Source organism: Ursus maritimus, unplaced genomic scaffold (genome assembly GCF_017311325.1).
Source record: "Ursus maritimus isolate PB19 unplaced genomic scaffold, ASM1731132v1 scaffold_14, whole genome shotgun sequence".
Taxonomy (NCBI): Eukaryota; Metazoa; Chordata; class Mammalia; order Carnivora; family Ursidae; genus Ursus; species Ursus maritimus.
This window is the reverse complement of record NW_024423786.1, coordinates 37,777,682-37,798,122: the sequence shown is the minus strand read 5'-3', so window position 1 is coordinate 37,798,122 and position 20,441 is coordinate 37,777,682. Positions and strand designations below refer to the sequence as shown.

Sequence of the window (20,441 nt, the reverse complement as noted above, 5' to 3'; positions counted from 1 at the left end):
GCCTCTATTTCTTTACTCATTTTCTGATTTATATTTTGTTCCCTCTAGATAATCTAACATCACACAGTGTATATATATAATTAAGAATTCAGAAAAAGTTGTGTTGGCTCACAGGGGGAATATGTAAAAAGTAGTATGATATAAGGTACTACACACAATTTTCCATTCCTATTCAACAATAACTGAGGCCACTCCCACATTTAGATCCAGGTTCTACATTAATATTCAATCCCCTAGGACTGACTGCTGAATTTCTGTGAAACCACTTAGTAAGCCTCATCTTTTCTATCTAAAGCAGAAATTTTCATTTGTTACTATTTTGACAAATCTGGCAACAGAAATGCCCTGAGCAATAAAAACCCAGAGATGCTACATACGGAAACACATGGATACATCCATGTCAATAAATCAGTCAGTACGTAATATTTTTAAGAATTTTACCCTAAGTGGGGCACCTGGCTAGCTCAGTCAGTGGAGCATGTGACTCTTGACCTCAGGGCTGTGGTTCAAAGGCCCACATTGAGTTGTAGAGAGTATATAAAAATAAAAATCTTAAACAAAAAAAAAGAATTTTACCTTAAGGGCCTCAAATGTAAGCAGGACATCATTAGTCTGTTTCAGGTCAATATAGAACATCATCAGTTCCCGTGATCCAAGTTGCATGAATATGGGAAGCAACTGAAATGAAAACAAAAATAAATCTTAACACTGGTTTTATTTTCACATATTTCCTATTCCATCATGAGGACAGATTTTTAAAAATGTGGTACCTCTCCCCCACTCCTTCATAAACACACAAACGCTCTTTTATCAAATAGACCTGCATCAGAAGTGACCTAAGATTTTACCAGTGGCGTAAGACTTCACCAGTCTAGGGCAAAAACTTTTCTGTATTACAGTAAAGCACATCAAAGTATAAAATGCTACCATAAAATATCTCAGAAATAAACACAACAGTCCCAAACTATTGAACAGTATTCTTTCCAATAAACTTACCTCCTGATATTCTCCTAGAGGGGTCAAATATTGGAGAATAAGTCGCTGCTCAATAGCAGGAGTCATAGGATAAAGGGTATAATTGGTGCCAATCACCCAAGGTGACATTTCTGACCAGCTGCTATTAGACAGCTCAACAAACATGCGATCTGGATCAGACGCTGAGAAACCTAACTTCTGCTTGGCTTTCCTAAAATTCTCTCTGTCACCCTGTTTTGCTGCCTTGTTTTTCCTCAATCCTCCTTCTTCAGGTTTGGCTGCTGAGTTCACTCTACTACTGGTCTTGTGGCCTGAATCAAGATGAAAGGAGATCTCCATGTCGCCAGAGGCTTCCTCTTGTTCGCCATCCACTACATCTACAGCCATGTCGCCATAGTCCATATCCACAGCTTCTTCATCCAGAGGCAAAAGAGGTTCAGAGGAGAGCTTTCGTGGGCTGGGACGCTTGTTTTCTTGCCGCAAAGCCACTTCCTGAAGCTGTAGCTCCCTCAATCTTCGAAGTACTATTGCCACCTATCAACAGATATTGAAATAAAAGGCTTCATTTCTTCTGCATCTTAATTTAAATGATTCTTAATAAAACTTATTTCCATTTAAGGAGAACTAAATCCTCATGCAGTTATCTCAATATCTGGAAATGGTAACGATTTGATCAATATTTTGATCTAATTCCTACAGCTTGATGAAATAAGCAACAGCTAAAAGTCTCATTCCTCACAAAATGTCCCAGAAAACCCAAACCACATTTGCACATCACACATCATTCACAACTGATCTATTTGGATCAAGCTAGGCTGGACCATCACTCCTGAAAAGGCAGACACCAGACATATCCATGATTTTTCAAAAGTATCTTTGAAAATAAAACATGAAGTATGTGGAATTTAAGAAACAAGACAGATGATCATAGGGGAAGAGAGGAAAAAATAAAACAAGATGAAATCAGAGAGGGAGACAAACCATAAGAGACTCTCAATCATAAGAACCAAACTGAAGTTTCCTAGAAAGGAAAGAGGTGGGGGATGGGGTAACTGGGTGATGGACATTAAGGAGGGGAAAAAAAAAAGAGTGAATTTTACTCTATGTAAATTATACCCCAATAAACCTGACTTTAAAAAGAAAAGAAAACATGAAGGTTTCTCAAATTTGTACCTGTTGTAAATTATATTGTTAGATACTGCCACCTACGTAATTACATAATCTATTTTTCAAGTTCACCACTTTTTCATTTTTTTCTTTTAAGTACTTATTTTTTGACCCAAAACTAAAATGTGGTATTATGCTTAGTTTAAAAAAAAAGAGGGGTGCCTGGGTGGCACAGTCGTTAAGCATCTGCCTTCAGCTCAGGTCATGATCCCAGGGTCCTAGGATCGAGCCCCACATCGGGCTCCCTGTTCAGCGGGAAAGCCTGCTTGCTTCTCCCTCTCCCTCTCCCACTCCCCCTGCTGATGTTCCCTCTCTCGCTGTGTCTCTCTCTGTCCAATAAATAAAAATAAAATCTTAAAAAAAAAAAGTTATCTTCAATTTACTTTGAACTACATTAAAAAAAAAGGAATGGTGGATGAATAGAAGGAAAGGTGGATGGATGGATGGATGGATGGATGGATGGATGGATGGGTGGGTATACAATAGGTATAATAAAACATTCATAAACAATTTAAGTGGTATGTATATAGCTGTTCTCTGTAAAATTCTATTTTGCTATATGTCTGAAAATTTTCATAGTCCAAATGCTGGGAAAAGAAAGGGAATGGTACTATTCTTTACCTAGTATAAACTATCGTGATCCTTGACAAGATGAAAAATGACTATTTTCAAGTTAAAAAAAGTAAAATCAAAACTTGCAAAATCTTGAAATATCAAAATTACAGCTACAATCCAGTAAAGGTACCTATTTGAGTTCAGGAAGCAAGAAAGAACTTGTGAATACTCTCCCATCTTATGCAGAGAGTAATTCTAACATAGTCCTTACCAGCTGTGAATTCTCATCCCTATAGTTGGCAGCAATATCTTGATTCTCCATAGCACCTCCTAACAGTCCAGTAGAATATGTCCTCAATGGCTGATCAGCCTCTCGGGCCCATTTGAAAAGATTCTCAACAATTCCCTCCTATAGTAAAGGAAATGAAATAGTACAATTCAGCAAAGACCATTTTCATAACTAAAGATATAAGATTTCAGTCTTGTGAAAAAAAATTTAATATTTCAGTGTTGTTCATAAGATTAAAAAATGCAAGTAAACTAAGTGTTCAAGTGGTTTAGTTAAAATAGCTGTGCATCTGTGAAAAAGATTCCTATTTAGCCATTAAAATTCGAGCTAAAGACCAATAACCACATAATATAGTCCTACTTTAGATGTTTAAGACCCAAAATGTTCAATAACCAAGTGGGGAGCACTAAAAATTCTATGTCCTTCTTTGAAGTTCACAATGCACAATTAACATTATTAATGAGAAATCATCCATCAAAAAGTACTTGACTCCACATATCCCAAAATTATTTTTAATTAGTTATTATGAAATAATACAAACATGTAGAGTCTAGTCAAAGAAAATGAAAATCACCCATGATCTACCACTGAACTTGATAGAGACCTTCCATGTGTTCCTCCTTGTACCATCTGTATCCTCTCCCCTCAAAGGGTACCTACAGTTACTTAATTTTAACAATTTTCTTGTTAAACTTTTATTAAATGTTACATGGTTGAAGTTGTATAAACTGCATGGTACCATAAGTATTTTCTGCAACTTATTACTCAACATTATGTTTTTTACCTTCACCTATAGTTACATGTAACTGTCACAAATAGCATTTAACATAAGATAGACTTTAGACGTAACAACTTATTAAATTCTCATATCAACCCTATATGATTGGGTAACTATTTGCAGAAGAGAAAACTGAGTTACAATAAGGTTAAGTAATGTGAGTGGCAGAGCTGGGGTCTGATCCCAGACAGTGTACCTCTAGATGTTCTTCGCCTCCATATTTTGCTGCTATTTTGTTGGTTTAAGCAACTACAACTATTTCTGTGCAAGCATGTCCCTAGGGTAGACATTTAGGATCAGAACTGCTAAATCACAGGATATGTGCATGCTCAACTTTACCAGAGGATGCTAGGCTATTTTCCAAGGTGACTGCAACAATTCACATTTCCACCAATGGTGAATAGTTCTTTTTTCTACATCTTTGCCAAAACTTGGCCACTGTCACACTTTTTATTTTTTGTAGTCTGGAAATAGCACTGCAGGGGCGCGTGGCTCAGTCGATTAAGTGTCCGACTCTTGATTCCAGCTCAGGCCACAATCTTAGGGTCATGAGATCGAGGCTCAACACGATGGAGCGTGCTTAAGATTCTCTCTCCCCCTCACTCTCTCCCCCTATCCACCCCTCACTCCCACCCCCACGCATGCACTCTCTTTAAAAAAAAAGGGCATTGCATTTAATTTGAATTTCCTCATGAATTAATAAGGTTAGGCATATTTTTCATACCTGCTGACCATTCAGGTTTCCACTTCTATGAAATACACATCTTTTACCAGGTTTTATGATAAACACAAGTTCTTAATTTTTATGTAATCAGACTTAACAATATTTTCTTTTTAAATTTTGTGTATTTTGTATCTTAAACTCTCCTCTAGGGTCATGGAGTCATTATCCCATATATTTCTAAACATTTTAACCTCTTCTCAAAAAATTAACACTCTAAAAAATACATTTTGAGAAATTTGTTTTAAAATACTTGACATGAAAATATATTATTTTAATTGCCTTTTATTCCCCTCTTTCCAAACAGTATAAGAATCTTAAAATACTAACTCCAATGAGCCCCTATCTATATGCTACCCAGAATTTTTGTTCCCCCTTTTGTTTACTTAGTCAATACTTCTAAGTTAACAGAAGTACTCTGAAGACATTTTCTGCTATTACCTGGCCTCTACTGCTGCTGTGGCAGAGTTTGCTCTGTTTGATTATTTGTAGGAATCTTCTACTCTGGTTGCTTTTAAGATCTCCTCTGTCTTTGGTATTTCTTTTGGGCTTCCTGAATCTTGAGTGGTCATGTCTTTCATTAATCTGTAAAATCCTAGCCTCATCTCCCTGAGCATCGCCTTTCCCTTTTCTTTCTATTCTCTTCTCCTAAAACTCCTTTTAAATACACTTTGAACTTTCTAATTCTAATCTCTTAAATAACAACTTCTTTCCTATTCTTCAGCTTTTATTTCTAGGGGCTTTATTATTGGTTATCCTATCAGATCTTCCAGTTCACTAATTCTGTTTTTAGCTGTATCTAACTCATCTACAAGGTTAACTCTAACTCATCTACTAAGTTTTTAAATTCAGTAACTAATTTTTATATCCAGTAGTTCTCTGGTTCCTTTCCCAGATGTCCATTTTCCCCCATAGTCTTGGACTTTTCTTAAGAGTTCTGATTCTTGGGGCGCCTGGGTGGCTCAGCTGGGTAAGCGTCTGCCTTCGGCTAAGGTCATGATCTCAGGGTCCTGGGATGGAGCCTACTCAGCAGGGAGCCTGCTTCTCTCTCTCCCTTTGCCCCCTACTTGTGCTTGCTCTTTCTCTCTAGTGCTCTCTCTCTCTCAAATAAATAAAATCTTAAAAAAAAAAAAAAAAAGTTCATAGAGCTACCCTATAATCCAGCAATTGCACTACTGGTTATTTATCCCAAAGATACAGATGTAGTGAAAAGAAGGGCCATATGCACCCCAATGTTCATAGCAGCAATGTCCACAATAGCCAAACTGTCGAAGGAGCAAAGATGTCCTTCAACAGACGAATGGATAAAGAAGATGTGGTCCATACATACAATGGAATATTATTCAGCCATCAGAAAGGATGATTACCCATTTGCAGCAACATGGATGGAACTGGAGGAGATTATGCTAAGTGAAATAAGTCAAGCAGAGAAAGACAATTATCATATGGTTTCACTTATTTGTGAAACATAAGGAATAGCAGGGAGGACGTTAGTAGAAGGAAGGGAAAGATGAAGGGGGGGAAAACAGAAGGGGAGACAAACCATGATAGACTATGGACTCTGGGAAACAAACTGAGGGTTTCAGGGGGGTGGGGCGATAGGCTACCCCAGTGATGGGTATTAAGGAGGGCACATATTGCATGGAGCACTGGGTGTTATACGCAAACAATGAATCATGGAACACTACATGAAAAACTAATGATGAACTGTATGGTGACGAACATAATAAAAAAATGATAATAATTAAAAAAAATAAATTTTAAAAAAAGTCTTTCTTTTACATCCAATAATTTTGAACCTTATTAAACCATTCTTAAGTGTACAATTCGGTGGGATTAAGTACATTCACAATGTTGCATAACCATCACCACTATACTTCCAGAACTTATTATCCCAAACAGAAACTCTGTACCTCCACTTTCAGTAACGGATGGAACAACCAAACACATCAGTACAGAAACAGAAGAGTTGAACGCTATAAACCAATTAGACCTAATAGACTCCACCCAACAAGACCAGAATATACATTCTTAAGTACACATGGAACATTTTCCAGGACAGACCATGTTAGGCAACACCATGGTTAATAAAATAAAAAAGAATAAACTCGTATAAAGAATTTTCTCAGGGCACCTGGGTAGCTCAGTCAGTTGGACGTCTACCTTCGGCTAAAGTCATGATCGCAGAGTCCCAGGATCAAACCCCACATTGGGCTCCCTGCTCAGCAGAGAGCCTGCTTCTCCCTCTGCCCCTCACCCCACTTGTGCTCTCTCTCAAATAAATAAAAAACCTTAAAAAAAAAAAAAAAGAATTTTCTCCAATCACAATGGAATGAAATGAGAAATCAACAACGCAAGGGAAAATGGACAATTCATATGTGGAAATTAACATACTTTTAAACAACCAAGGGGTCAAAGAAGAAATCACACAGAAATTAGAAAATTCCTTGAGATGAATGAAAACAAAAACACAACATACCAAAAGTTATGCCATGGAGTGAAAGCAGTGTAAGAGGGCAATTTATAGCTGCAAACACATACAATTAAAAAAGAAGGCTCTCAAACTCCTAATAACCTAACTGTATATTTTAAGCAACTAGAAAAAGAGCAAACAAAACCCAAAGCTAGAAGTAAGGAAATAATAAAGATTAGAGGGGAGACAAATAAAACAGCAAATAGAAGGAAAAAAAAGAAAATGAAACCAAAAGTTGTTTCTTTGAAAAGATCAAAAACACTGACAAACCTTTAATTAGACCTCCCCCAAAGAAAGACTAAAACAGGGAACATTACTATCAATTTTTCAGAAATAAAAAAGATTATAAAACACTAGAAACTATTGTAGACCAAAAAAATGAATAATTTAGATAAAATTATAAAATGAACAAATTCCTAGAAACACAACCTACCATAACTGGTTCATAAAGAAACAGAAAAGTTGAATAGACCTATAAGTAGTAAGGAGATTGAATCAGTCATCAAAAACCTCCCAAAACAGAAAAACTCAAGACCAAATGGATTCACTGGTGAATTCTACACCAAACATTTAAAGAAGAATTAATACCAGTCTTTCTCAAACTCTTCCAAAAAATTAGTAAGTGAACATTTCAAACTCATTCTATGAGGCCAACATTATCCTGATACCAAAACACTACAAGAAAACTACAGATCAATATTCCCTATGAATACTGATGCAAAAAACCTCAATAAAATACCAGCAAACTGAATTCAGCAGCATAGTAAGAGGATTATACACCATGACCAATGGATTTAATCCAGGAATGGAAGTATGGTTCAACATACAAAAATCAATGCAGCACACCAAACTAATAAAATTAGTGTGAAATTACTGTGAATAGAAAACCACCTGACCATCTCAACTGATACCAAAAAAATAGGGATCTGCCAAAAATCAACATTGTCATTAAAAAATACTTAATAGGAATAGAAGGCAACTTCTATCATAAAAGCCAGGTGTGAAAAACCCACCCACACCCAACATCATACTCAACAAAGACTGACAAGCTTTTTCCCCCAAGACTAAGAACAAGACAAAGATGTCTGCTTTCACCACTTCTATTGAACACAGTACTGTAAGTTCTGGCCAGAATTGGCCAAGAAAAAGAAATTAAAGGCATCAATGTTGGAAAAGAAGAAATAAAATCATCTCTGTTCACAGATGACATGATCTTATATGTAGAAAACCCTTTAAGATTCCACACACAATGCTAGAGCTAATAAATGAATTCAGCAAAAAGTTACAGCATACAAAATCAGTTGCATTTCTATACACAAGTGATGAAAAATCCAAAAAGGAAATACATCCAATCATTTAAAAGATACTTTCTTTTTAATATCTTTCAGATATGTTTTTTAATTCTCCTCTTTATTGTAATTGTTAAATCCTAATCATGGAGAATTATTTCCTAGCGTGTTTTGTAATGTTTTTGTGAACTCACTTCACCTGGAAATTGCTTTTTCTATGAGAACCCCTGGTAGCCTGGATTACGAGAGCTTCGCCCCACAGTGATTTTACATTTGCTTTTGCCAGACACTCAAGGAATATCACAAATTATTCTGTTGTTAATTTTTTGACTTTGGGGTTCCTAATCATATGGTAGAAATTTCAAACATGAACCAAAAAAGGTCATGCCCAGAGTTTCTCAGAGATTTATCCACCCCTACCCCTTAGCGTGGGGTCAGAAACTGAGAAACCTGTCATCTCCCCACGGCAGTAAACAGGTATTTCTCTTTTGCACTGTTTCAGTGGAGGTCCTTTGGGAATACCAGTTTTATGCAGGGGTCAAGGTCCCAGTTCCAACTCTTCAACCAAGGTTTTGTCTCCTGTCCTCGATTACCACTTTGTTGTTACAGTTACCTCTTCATTTCTGGCACGTAGGGATTTCTAAGAGTTTATTACAGTTTACCCGGAATTCGTATGTGCATGCTACAGGAAAGCTGCCAAGTTATCCTGGCTGGTCAATCAGATAGATCTAATCTCTCTTGAAACCATTTTTTTCTCTCTGCCTCTGAAAAGCCATATATACATGGTTTTCTTCCTACCTCTCGCAAATACTGTAAGGATTAATATATGATACAAAACAAATGCTTAGCAAATACTGTAAAGATTAATATATGATACAAAACAAATGCTAACTGGCACTCAATAAATGGTAGGCATCCACCTAAATGACTCCATAGATACTTTTTTCATAAAGCACCTATTAACATTTTAGAGGAATCTTAATGTTGCAGAGTTAAAATCTGGGAAATGTTGACTTAGAGATTATACTTTGAGACTTCGTTCTGATTTTATCCTTCTCACCTCCAATAATTTAAGACAAACTCAAAGAGAAAAATGTTAAAGCAATACTCGAAAAATAAGGGGCGCCTGGGTGGTGCAGTCGTTAAGCGTCTGCCTTCGGCTCAGGGCGTGATCCCAGCGTTCTGGGATCGAGCCCCACATCAGGCTCCTCCACTAGGAGCCTGCTTCTTCCTCTCCCACTCCCCCTGCTTGTGTTCCCTCTCTCGCTGGCTGTCTCTGTCAAATAAACAAATAAAATCTTAAAAAAAAAAAAGAAAAAGAAAAAGAAGCCCCTAAAGGTCCTGATCTGACTGGATTAAGAGCATACACTAACAGGGGCGCCTGGGTAGCGCAGTCGTTAAGGCGTCTGCCTTCGGCTCAGGGCGTGATCCTGGCGATCCAGGATCGAGTCCCACATCAGGCTCCTCCGCTGGGAGCCTGCTTCTTCCTCTCCCACTCCCCCTGCTGTGTTCCCTCTCTCGCTGGCTGTCTCTCTGTCACATAAATAAATAAAATCTTTAAAAAAAAAGAGCATACACTAACAAACTTAACAATATGAAAAACCTAGTACACAAACAATATTAAATTACTCAGTTCTAGTAACATAATGAAGAAAACTTCACAAATAATTGTAAACAAAAATAAAATTTAAAGCTCTATGACTACCTCTGAGAGTACAAATCAGAAACTTTTTAAAATAGTGGCCAGAAGTAATAGAATCAATTTAGTGACTTGCAACCACCTCTCAAATAAAAAGTGAAACAGAAAATATAAAAAGGAAACGAAATAGAAAATATAAGAATGCACTGCACAAAGAGTAAACAATGTTCAAGAAACTTCTTTTTCATACATACATGTAATGGGTTGCATGTAAAAACGTGTTATTACGTTTCACAAAGTTTGAGAAACACTACTCTAAAGCAATGAGTATTAACCCTAGCTTTGTGAAACACCAGTAGCCAATCTGTCTAAAAATAATGATTTCCAACTCATTAACTTACAAGCTATAATTGGATGTTTTTTAAAGAAGTAAAATATTGATTCACACCAAAAAAATTGGATAGGATACTTCTGAAGGATAAAGATCATCGACAGTAAGGTCTCACAACGTCAAAGAAGTTTGTAATCTGTGTTCTAGGTCTTCTGAAGGATACTTCTGAAGGATAAAGATCATCGACAGTAAGGTCTCACAATGTCAAAGAAGTTTGTAATCTGTGTTCTAGGACACTGGATTCAAGGTTATGTTATTTCCTATCTAATTTTCCTTATGATTTTCCTAATAATTCACTTCTCCTAAAAGAAATTCATTATTAATAAACAAAACTGTTGGGGTGCCTGGGTGGCTCGTTCAGTTGGGCCTCTGACTCTTGATTTCAGCTCAGGTCATGATCTCAGGGTTGTGAGATCAAGCCCTGCATCAGGCTCCATGACCAGCGTGGAGCCTGCTTGGGATTCTCTCTCTCCCTTCTCCCCTTCCCCCTCCCTCTTCCTCTCTAAAAAAGAAAAGATAAAGAAACAAAGCTGTTCTTAAACTGCAGAAAGCTTTATTATTCAAAATGTCCCTTAGTGTTTCTGACATCCAAAGGGTATTCACTTCATTCTAAATATACAATGATGAAACTATAAAGAATCAGAGATGATTTTCCTACAATGACAACCAGGAAACTTTTACAAAGCACAGTAACATCATCTGTAATCTTCTACAAATCTTGCGTATACAAATATACTGCTATAAATGCTTCATTTGTCATCCTGGTTTTCAAAAGAATTCATATTAAAATATTTCTTACAAGCATATAGACTTTTTTGGTCTCCCACAATGGTAAACTAACTGGAGATTTTTAAATCTAGTCTGATTACAATACTGCAAATTATAGCATTAATTACACAATGTTATTCTCTAAAAGACTTTAGTGAGACAATTCTGTAATAAAATTTTCTTAAAAGTTAATTGAAAATCTATTTCCAGATCTTTCATTTGGTTTAATCATTTAATTACACTAAGACTTTCAGACTGTTTCAGAAAATTAAATTTTAGTATCTTTGGGGAAAAAAAAAAGCCATGTGCAAATTCTTAATGCTGAAAACAAAATACCTGTATTACTTCTAAAAATAGAGCAACTAATTTTTTGACGTTTAAAGTATACACACACACACAGTCACTATCAAATTATCATTTTCTGGTCTTCATAGTACTTATTCTTATTTGAAATCATCAGCTTATTTGTGTCTGCCTTCCCAAATACATTATGTGAATGTAAGCTCCCATCTTGCTGACAAAATATTACCAACACCTAGCATAAAAGACAGCACAAAACACATCTTCAAATATTAACTAAACAACTATTAAATACCACCCAAAAGAAAAAAAATTTAAAAAAAATAAATACCACCAAGAGAATGGGCTTCCTCAAGGCAGAAATTCCTTCCTCGCTAAGGAAGACAACTCATCAAGAATAAGAGTTTGAATAAGATCATAAAACCACTCTAAAAACATATGACCTTAAGATTTTAAGAAATACTATAGCACCTAATAAGCATCACAAAAAGTTATTCTTAAATTTCTCTCATTGCTTATCTTGATTTCTTACATTTCTACAACATATTACTATTGTTATAAAAGTCTATAATAATTATTTTAACAAAGACAAATCAAGCAGATCAACATTTAATGACTTTTCAGTAAATACCTTTTCTTGAAAGACAACAGCAGTTTCCAGCCCTGGCATAATGTCCAGTAGGAGTCTGCAAGCTGCAGTGTTTAAAGGGGGCTCTCGGCTTGTCATCACATATGCGTTCACCAGCTATAAAAATACGGAGGAATACTTTTCATCTGAAATTCAACCCAGTCAAATTAATGAAGTCTAATAAACCCTTAACATATTCCCATCACTTGCCTCAGGGGTATTAAGAACTAACAATTACTAATTAAACCTTTAATTATTATAAACAGTTACAATCCTGCTGAGCCATGATGGGATCATATATTATTTCTTCTGTAGCTTTAAAATCAAATCCCCCCCAAAACAACAAATCAGCAACCTCAGATTTAAAGCTTAAAGAGTATCAAGAAGAAGTCGCTCCCTATTTTTTTTTTTATCTCCTATTCTTACATACACTTTTTCAGAAGGATAAAGGAGGGCAAGATAACCATGCCCCCCCAATTCTTGACAATGGTTAATGAAAAACTTGAACTTTGTACTTATACTATATTTAATATTACACATAAATTATATGTAAACATACTAATAAAACTTTCATTTTAGCACTGAATCTCCACTACTAAGTGGCACTGTGCTTGTGTTGGGTATACATCAGTGAATGAGACAGAGTCCCAGCATCAAAGGGTTCATAATCCAACAGAGGCGACAGTTGGAAAAACAAATCACTGAATACAGGATGCTACAGAAGCCTGTAGGAGGCCACACAACTCCCACAGAAGAATCAGAGAAAACTTTAGAGGGGAAGGGATTCTAAGCCAGAATGTAAAGGACAAGTAGGAGTAGCTAAAGAGAAGTAGGGAAAAGAGGAGAGCCAAAGGGCAAGAACTTAAAATTGAGAGAACAAAGGCCAGAGAGAGATTGGGTTTATATTTCAAACTGAGGAATTTAAAATCTATCTTGAGAGCAACGGGAAACCACTAATGATTGTAAGCAAAAGGGTGCCATCACTTTTTGCATTTTAGAAATATTTCTGGGCTATAAAGTAAATAGACTGGAGGAGAATAAGACAAGATGATAAATCAGTTAAAGCCAAGAGAGAGATGGAAGTGGCTAAACTAAGTATGGTCTGGCAACAAGGGCAGAAAGAAGTGGAGGGATTTGTGAAGGTTAATAGAATGGGAATGATAAGACCAGTAAGTTCACTGAATGAGAGAGCTTGGAAAAATAAAGGATAATTCTAGCTGGCTAGACAAGGACATCATTACTGAGCTAGAGAACAAGAGAAACAGATAGTAGAGCAAACAATTAGACATGTGGAATTCAAGGTGCTTGTAGAGGATATACAAGTGGAAATATCTAGAAGGCAGCTGGAAATTATCTGAGGTACAGAAGAGACACCAGTGACTGAGAAATAAATTTGGGAGTTAATACAATACAGACAATAGTAATAGCTAATACTTACTGAGCCCTCATGTACCTAAGCACTTCTCATGATTAATTTCAAAGATTACGAAAACAGTTTAAAGGTAAGAACTATCATCCTTATTTTATAGATTAAGAAAATAAAGCCTGGAGAAAATGAAGGTTGTTAGAGGCTTACGTTGCCTTAAGATCAAACCGTCAGTGAACAGTGGAGCTGCATTTAAACCCAAAACACGAACCCCAAAACCCATGCTCTCAAGCATCATGCACTCTGGCCTCCAAAAACAAACCGAACAGCTACAACTTACTGAACAATTACTATGTCTCAGGAGCTGTGAACACCAGATGTATTTCCCCCCCTCATTTACTTCTCAACAGCCCAGAGTTAGGGAAGGTATCTTTCTCTCCTTCCACATGCCCAATGAACACATCACAGTGTCAGTGCAGAATCACGCCTCATGTATCACTCTTAGTTTTCTATTCGGAAACCCAAGAAAATGTCTATATTCCCAAACTTAAAATCATCTTGCCCAGGGATGAGCACAGATGCCTTGTGAGTCCTTGCCAATATTCAACTGAACAAAGTACACACCAAAAAGAAAACACCTTGACTACACCCAGGACTTTGGTAAGAAAGAAATCCAGGATGCTTATCTTGTTGAACCAATACCAAACAAAAAAAATCTATCCACTCTATTCCCAATTCTGTCAAGACCTTAGGAAAAAACAAACTATTTACAAACAATAAAGGTATAGCATCTGCTGATGATAATCTCTGGAGAGAAGAAAGAAGCAAACCTACTGCATTCATGAAATCATCATTCTTGAAGAGTATTCTCAGCAAGTGGCCCAGCATACACTCTGGATCAGCTCGACCTACCAAAAGAAAGAGGGGAGGAACAAACAAGGAATAAGTAAGTCATCCCAGTCAAGTAAGTTAAACCTCTGGAAAGGCACCTGGGTTGTTACAAGTACTATTAAAATGCCACAAAAATTGGGGCGCCTGAGTGGCTCAGTCGGTTGGGTGTCTGCCTTCAGCTCAGGTCCTGATCTCAGGGTCCTGGGATCGAGCCCCACATCTAGCTCCCTGCTCAGCAGGGAGTCTGCTTCTCCCTTTCCCTCTGCCTGTCTCCCCAACTTGTGCTCTCTCTGAAATAAAAATCTTTAAAAAAAAAATGCCACGAAAATAAACAGAAACAAAGAAAAGATTCTTTTGATGAATTAGATGTCATAAGAAACATGCTCTAAAATTAAAAGTGACAATATAAAAACTTGAGACACTGCTCTCTTAACCTTCCCATCTCCCAGCACATTGCCTACACAGCAATGCTAAATAAATGTGCACTAGACCCACACCAGCATTACTAACAGTACACAAGGTCTAAAAAAGAATCATAAAGGAGACTTAAGAGAAAGAAAAACGCGATTTCCCAGCCAGATTAAGGTAGGAAGCAAAACTTCTTTTGATGGGTGGCCTGGAGGAGATAAGACTCCAAGTCCAATCTCCCCTTCAACTATAATACCAACAATAACAGAGATGTATCTTCAAACCTGTGATGATACCCAAGGTTGTGGGGGTAGGGCTCAGCAACAACTCTAAAGATACAGTAACCTTGGCCATCTTAACTTTCCAAGTTCCTGGGGAAAGGCCAGGAACCTAGGATCTACTCAACACACAGCCTAAAGGTAAAAGAATTACTTAATGATTGGGAGAATTGGTGGTTTTTAAAACAGATACCATCTATTTTAATTTTCCTTTAAGATCATTAGAGTGGCAAATTTAGTCAAAGGATACAATTTAAGATGAAGAAAAGATGTGAGCTACTGATTTGAAGTTTCTACCAAGCTGTAATTAGTATTCCAAAGTAAATCACAAAAAGAAAAGTTACAGAATGGTATCATAAAAACTAGATGAGCACCTCAGATTACCTAACTTTTTCTGTTTATAAATGATGAAACTGACACCCTCATTTTTATTAATAGAAATAATGCCTAATGACAAATATTGCTTAACATAAGAGGCAGGGATGAAAGAACAGTCTTTAAATTTCCTACTAAAAAAAAGTGTTATCATTCTGTCTCTCCCTTCTTCATTACCATTTCATCCCTTCCAAGGCCTTTCCAAGGTCACTAAACATGATCATCTCTCTTTTAATTCTTTTCATAACCCCATACATTAACTTAATTTCTTGTTTCACATTCACATTCGTACTTTTTCACGCTCTGACTATTTTACTGAAGAATTAAATAAGTGAGTAATACTCTAAAATCACAACTGGGGATGTCTCAGAAGAGCAACAGGTATCACAGGACACTGTCATAACAGGACACTCAATCTGAAATGCCTAGCTTACTTGAGAACAAAAGTCTAAGAGATAAAAAACCTGTACCATTCAGGTGGATATACAATGTTCTTATTTTTATAAGTCCCACTCATTCTCATATCTCTCCACATACAACATCTCTTTTTTACACAGAGGACTGCTTCTGACCCTATACAGAGAAAGTTTATATGCAGCATGGGCCCATATATGATTTAAGCTTTGTCCACTGGTACTCCACCTTAAAGAAAACAAAATGGCAAAGTCTCAAGTCTCATATAGCTCTGTATCATACCAAATTCCTTGCCAGCGCAGACTGGATTGTCATGGTTCTAATTAACCCAAAATAAAGCCAAATTAACATGAAATGGCATACTTTAGCTGCTGAAATACGACAGCAGACATCAAAAAACCTGTTTATTATTCAAGGTTCCAAGTATCAATTTCTAACTAAAAACAAGGCACTGAATGCATTTTCAACTACATTTCCTCATTAGTAAAAGAATAATTATCCCTTTTTCTCTTTCAAAGAATCCAAGTTCATAACTGTTTCGAACTCTTGTTTGAAAGATGAAGGCACAAAGGATAATCTCTTTGGGGTTAAAAGTCAGAAAGGGAGAACTTTTTCCCTTTTTAAGTAACATACCAATGGTGTCAGTAAGGTATACCTACATAATTTAGTTCCTTGAAGTTATCTTCTATTTGATATGTAAATATTACAAATATTTCAGTTTTTCCAGAAATTTGTTTCTCCTCACTACCCCCACCTTGAGCAATATTTTAACAATTAGATGATCTTACAACTTAGCAAGAAAGATGTTATTTCAACTGTAAATTTTCCTATGAAGCAATTTTCTTTTGGAAGAAAATTAGAGCCAGGCTTAAGAGAACACAGGTCTCACCAGGATGTCGGTCATCAAATGGGTCTGGATCTCCCTTACGATATTCTTCAGTTTCTTTTTCAATCAATTCAGACATCCTAGTACAAAGGGAAGACAAGGTCAACTCTAGACAAGCATACAAAAAAATGTACCACCACCTACAATAGTAAATTCAACAATCAAGGTGTAAAATAAAAGCAAAAAGTTAGAAAAGAGATATTTTCCTGATGAACCTAGAGATCTAAACAACCATCTCATAAAACGATTTCCACTCCCAAACACATTCTTCTCTTCACTTTCCTGTCTCAAAAAATAGCACTACCATCCCCTCAGGAGCCTAGGAATCATCATTAAAACCTTTTCTCCTCATTCCCCACAACAACAATTCCTGTTAGCTCTACCTACAAAGTATTTCCTGACTTTGATCATTTCTTTCATTCTTGACCATTCCTATCCTTGCCCAGAACCCCATCAGCTGCCTGAACTACTTGCAACAGCCTTTTCCCCAACTTCTTGCTTCAGTGCTTGACACAAAATTCATTCTCCAACTTCCAGTGATTTACCACAATAACTTCAATTATATCCAAGTACTACCATGGCTTACACTAACCCAGCTTCTGTCTGCATCTCTGACTTCTACTCTCCATTCTCCCTTCATTAAGCTTCAGTCATATGGCCTTCTCTGCTCTTCAGAGTCCAAGTTCATAACTGTTTCAGGACATAAGTACTATCACTTCAGCCTGTAACATTCTTCCCCCCACCTAAGCTCACATCCCTACCCCAAGCAACCAATTATCTGCTTTCTTCCACCAAAGATTAGTTTTGTTTGTTTTAGAATGTCGTACAAATGGAATCATATATACTCTTTTCACTCTTCATAACTGGCTTCTTTAGTTCAGCATATTTTGAGTGATCCATGTTGTTTGTTGCATGTATCAAGTCTTTTTTTTATTCATGGTTTTTGAAACAAGAAAAATCACATTTTGAATCCCTTAAGCAAGAATGACATTTTAACCTATTATAATGACAATTAAATACAAGGCTATCATACTTTCCAGTATCTACCATGCTCTGTCCTGACTCAAACTCTCTTATATGTTTTATGTCCACAAAACCATACTTCCCATGGTGGCTCAGTGGGTTAAGCATCTGTCTTTGGCTCAGGTCATGATCTCAGGGTCCTGGGAGGGAGCCCCACATCAGGCTCTCTGCTCAGCAGGGAGTCTGCTTCTCCCTCTCACTCTCCATCTGTGCTCTCCCTCTCTCAAGAAAATAAATAAAACCTTTTAAAAAGCAAGAAACAAAATGATACTTCCTAGTCTTAAAAACTAAGCTCCTACAAAAGCTCTTACCTACTCTGGCATATTTTTCCCCATTAAGGCTCAAAAATATTTCCACTTTTCCACCCTTCCCTTTATACTCTGAAAATTTACTTTGTCACAAAGGGCTATCAGACAAAATATGTTTAGAATTACACATTATAAGATCTACTAATAGCAATATAGCACAGTGGAAGTTAATGGATGCTGGAGCCAGCTGGCCAGGGTTCAAATCATACTTCTTCCACTCTGTGTGACTCTGGTCAAGTTACTTAACCTTTCTATGCCTCATCTGTAAAATAAGGGTAATAGTCCCTATCTTATAGAGCTTCCTTGAGGTTTAAGGTAATATATGTTCTCTGATTAAAACAAAGCCTGACATGTGAGAGATAGTTAAGTGTTGTTACAATGAAAACAGAGAATCAAAAACAAATAGAAAAACAATTTAAGGTAGATTTGACTGGGACAGGACAGGAAGGAGCCTTCTGGAGGCAGAACTCAAGTTCTTTAACTTGATGTTGGTCATAGTTTTGCAAGTAAAGAATCCATCAAGCAGAGTACTGCTATATACTGTATAGTATATATCCCAATATAAAAAAACAAACCATAGAACCTGGGTAATGCTCACACAGCTTGGCCCAATGCCAGTTCCTTTTCACAGAATCAAGTCAAAGGCCTGATTATAATAAATAAATAAATAAATAAATAAATAAATAAATAAATAAATAAGATACAAATAATAAATAAAAACTCGAAGCTATAAGAAGCCACACACATTTTTCTTAGGAAAACTGCCAAAAAATCATCAAGGTTGTGGCCAATCAAAGAATAGGTAAGCCTGAAATTCATTGTTTTTCATGGGATATACCAAAACACCTATAACCGCAGCCAGTAGAGGTGGGGGGGTAAGGGAGAGACCACAGACATGTGAAAATGTTAGGAAATATTCAGTGAACTAACACACCCACAATCTGGATGATGGGAATTGCCCCTTTCTAAAATAAACTATACTTTTAATTCATATTACTGTCTCTTAACACTCCCTATCTAACCTTGAAGATCTTTTAAAGATCCTGCTCCATGTAACTTTATTTTCCACTCCTACCTTATACTCACTCTCCACTCTGGTAAGACCCATTTCCTCACTGCCACAAAATCATGTCCCAGTTCCTTCTCCCCTCGATGCTTTTCTCTGCCACATTATTTCATTTTTCCTAGCAAACCCTGACTCTCTGCTTTTCATCAAGCTATATTCTCCTATCTTTCAAGTCCCTATTCCAAAAAACCTTTACCACATCCTGTAGCGGAAAGCCCACTGGAGTTAGAAGTTAAAAGGCAAAATTCCAAGCTTCGCTGTTCACTATCTGGCTATGTTGTTTTTTTGTAAGTAGCCCCAAGGATGGCTGTCGTTTAACAATGTAGCTCTCAGTGATACTTTTAGTGACAACTGAGGAAATTAAGTTCAGGGAAGTATTTGACAGTTCCCACACACAAAAGGTCCTCAAATATTTGCTGAGTGAATAAAAGAAACTGACTCATTCAAGTTCTTTCCATTCTCCTAACCCATGCAATATTTAGGAATCATACTGCCCAATTCAGCACATTATATACTAATTTGTACTACTCTGCATTGTTTCATATCTGTTAGTTGCCTTCCAGACGGTTATCTCCTTGAAGACAGAGCCCCTCTATTTTAGGCTTTACACTACTGAATATCATAGCACAGTGACAAAGTTGAGGGTCAAATATGATTATGGATGTGAAATAATCTTGAAAATAAAACATTATTTTTAGTACATGTACTCAATAAATATTTTTTCCAATTAAGTGAATCTACCACTAACGTTATCATCCCCATTTACGACTTTCTCCTCTCACAGTTACACCAATAATCCACATTCTAACTGCACAATATTTAGATTCTTTAAATTCACTGTGGCTGCATTTCAAATATCTTGTAGTTCTTAATCTCCAATGCTTCTACAAATTAAAATCCACTTTTCACCAGTCAGCAATAATCTTGTTCCTAAAGAAAACTACTTTTTACATGTTCCCCACGAATCAAGAGCAACAAAACATTTATCCCCACTTAAACTTTCATAAGATCATAGTTCTCTTTATTCCTATAGAATACATCATTGCCCAAACAAAAGGCTTTTTTCTCTGCTATATCAAAGATTAAATGTTAAAGGTCCCCATGTTCCAGTGATCTCCTCCCTAGAAAAACCATGCGCATCCCTCTCCAGCCTTTATTTTTCACTCTCCTGTTTCACACATCATTCAGTAAAATTATGTCCCACACAGTTACTATGTACCAGGCATGCACAAGTCACTGTCTGAGGAGACACCAATAAAAAGGTGTAGTACCTGTCTTTAAAAAACTTATAACTAAAAAAAAAACCCTTACAATTTAGTGAAGTAACACATGCAAAAAAAAAAAAATTATAAAACAATGTGGTTAAAAGTTAAAATGGGGGGATTATAATTATACCACATTTTATATATCCGTTTGTGTGTGTATACACACACACACACACACACACACACAC

General features: G+C 36.5%; 1 protein-coding gene across 2 annotated transcripts in view; it reads right to left on the bottom strand.

Annotated features, from left to right (window-relative positions):
• DCAF1 (DDB1 and CUL4 associated factor 1) overlaps window positions 1-20,441 on the bottom strand; it is a 76,364-nt gene that overhangs the window by 42,521 nt on the left and 13,402 nt on the right. For both annotated transcript variants that reach the window (XM_040628747.1, XM_040628750.1), the window contains exons 3-8: window positions 16,595-16,671; window positions 14,174-14,247; window positions 11,977-12,090; window positions 2,969-3,106; window positions 997-1,509; window positions 577-678 (exon numbers count right to left, since the gene is read on the bottom strand). In XM_040628747.1, coding sequence (XP_040484681.1) covers window positions 577-678; window positions 997-1,509; window positions 2,969-3,106; window positions 11,977-12,090; window positions 14,174-14,247; window positions 16,595-16,671 — 1,018 coding nt within the window. The remainder of the gene's footprint in view (window positions 1-576; window positions 679-996; window positions 1,510-2,968; window positions 3,107-11,976; window positions 12,091-14,173; window positions 14,248-16,594; window positions 16,672-20,441) is intronic.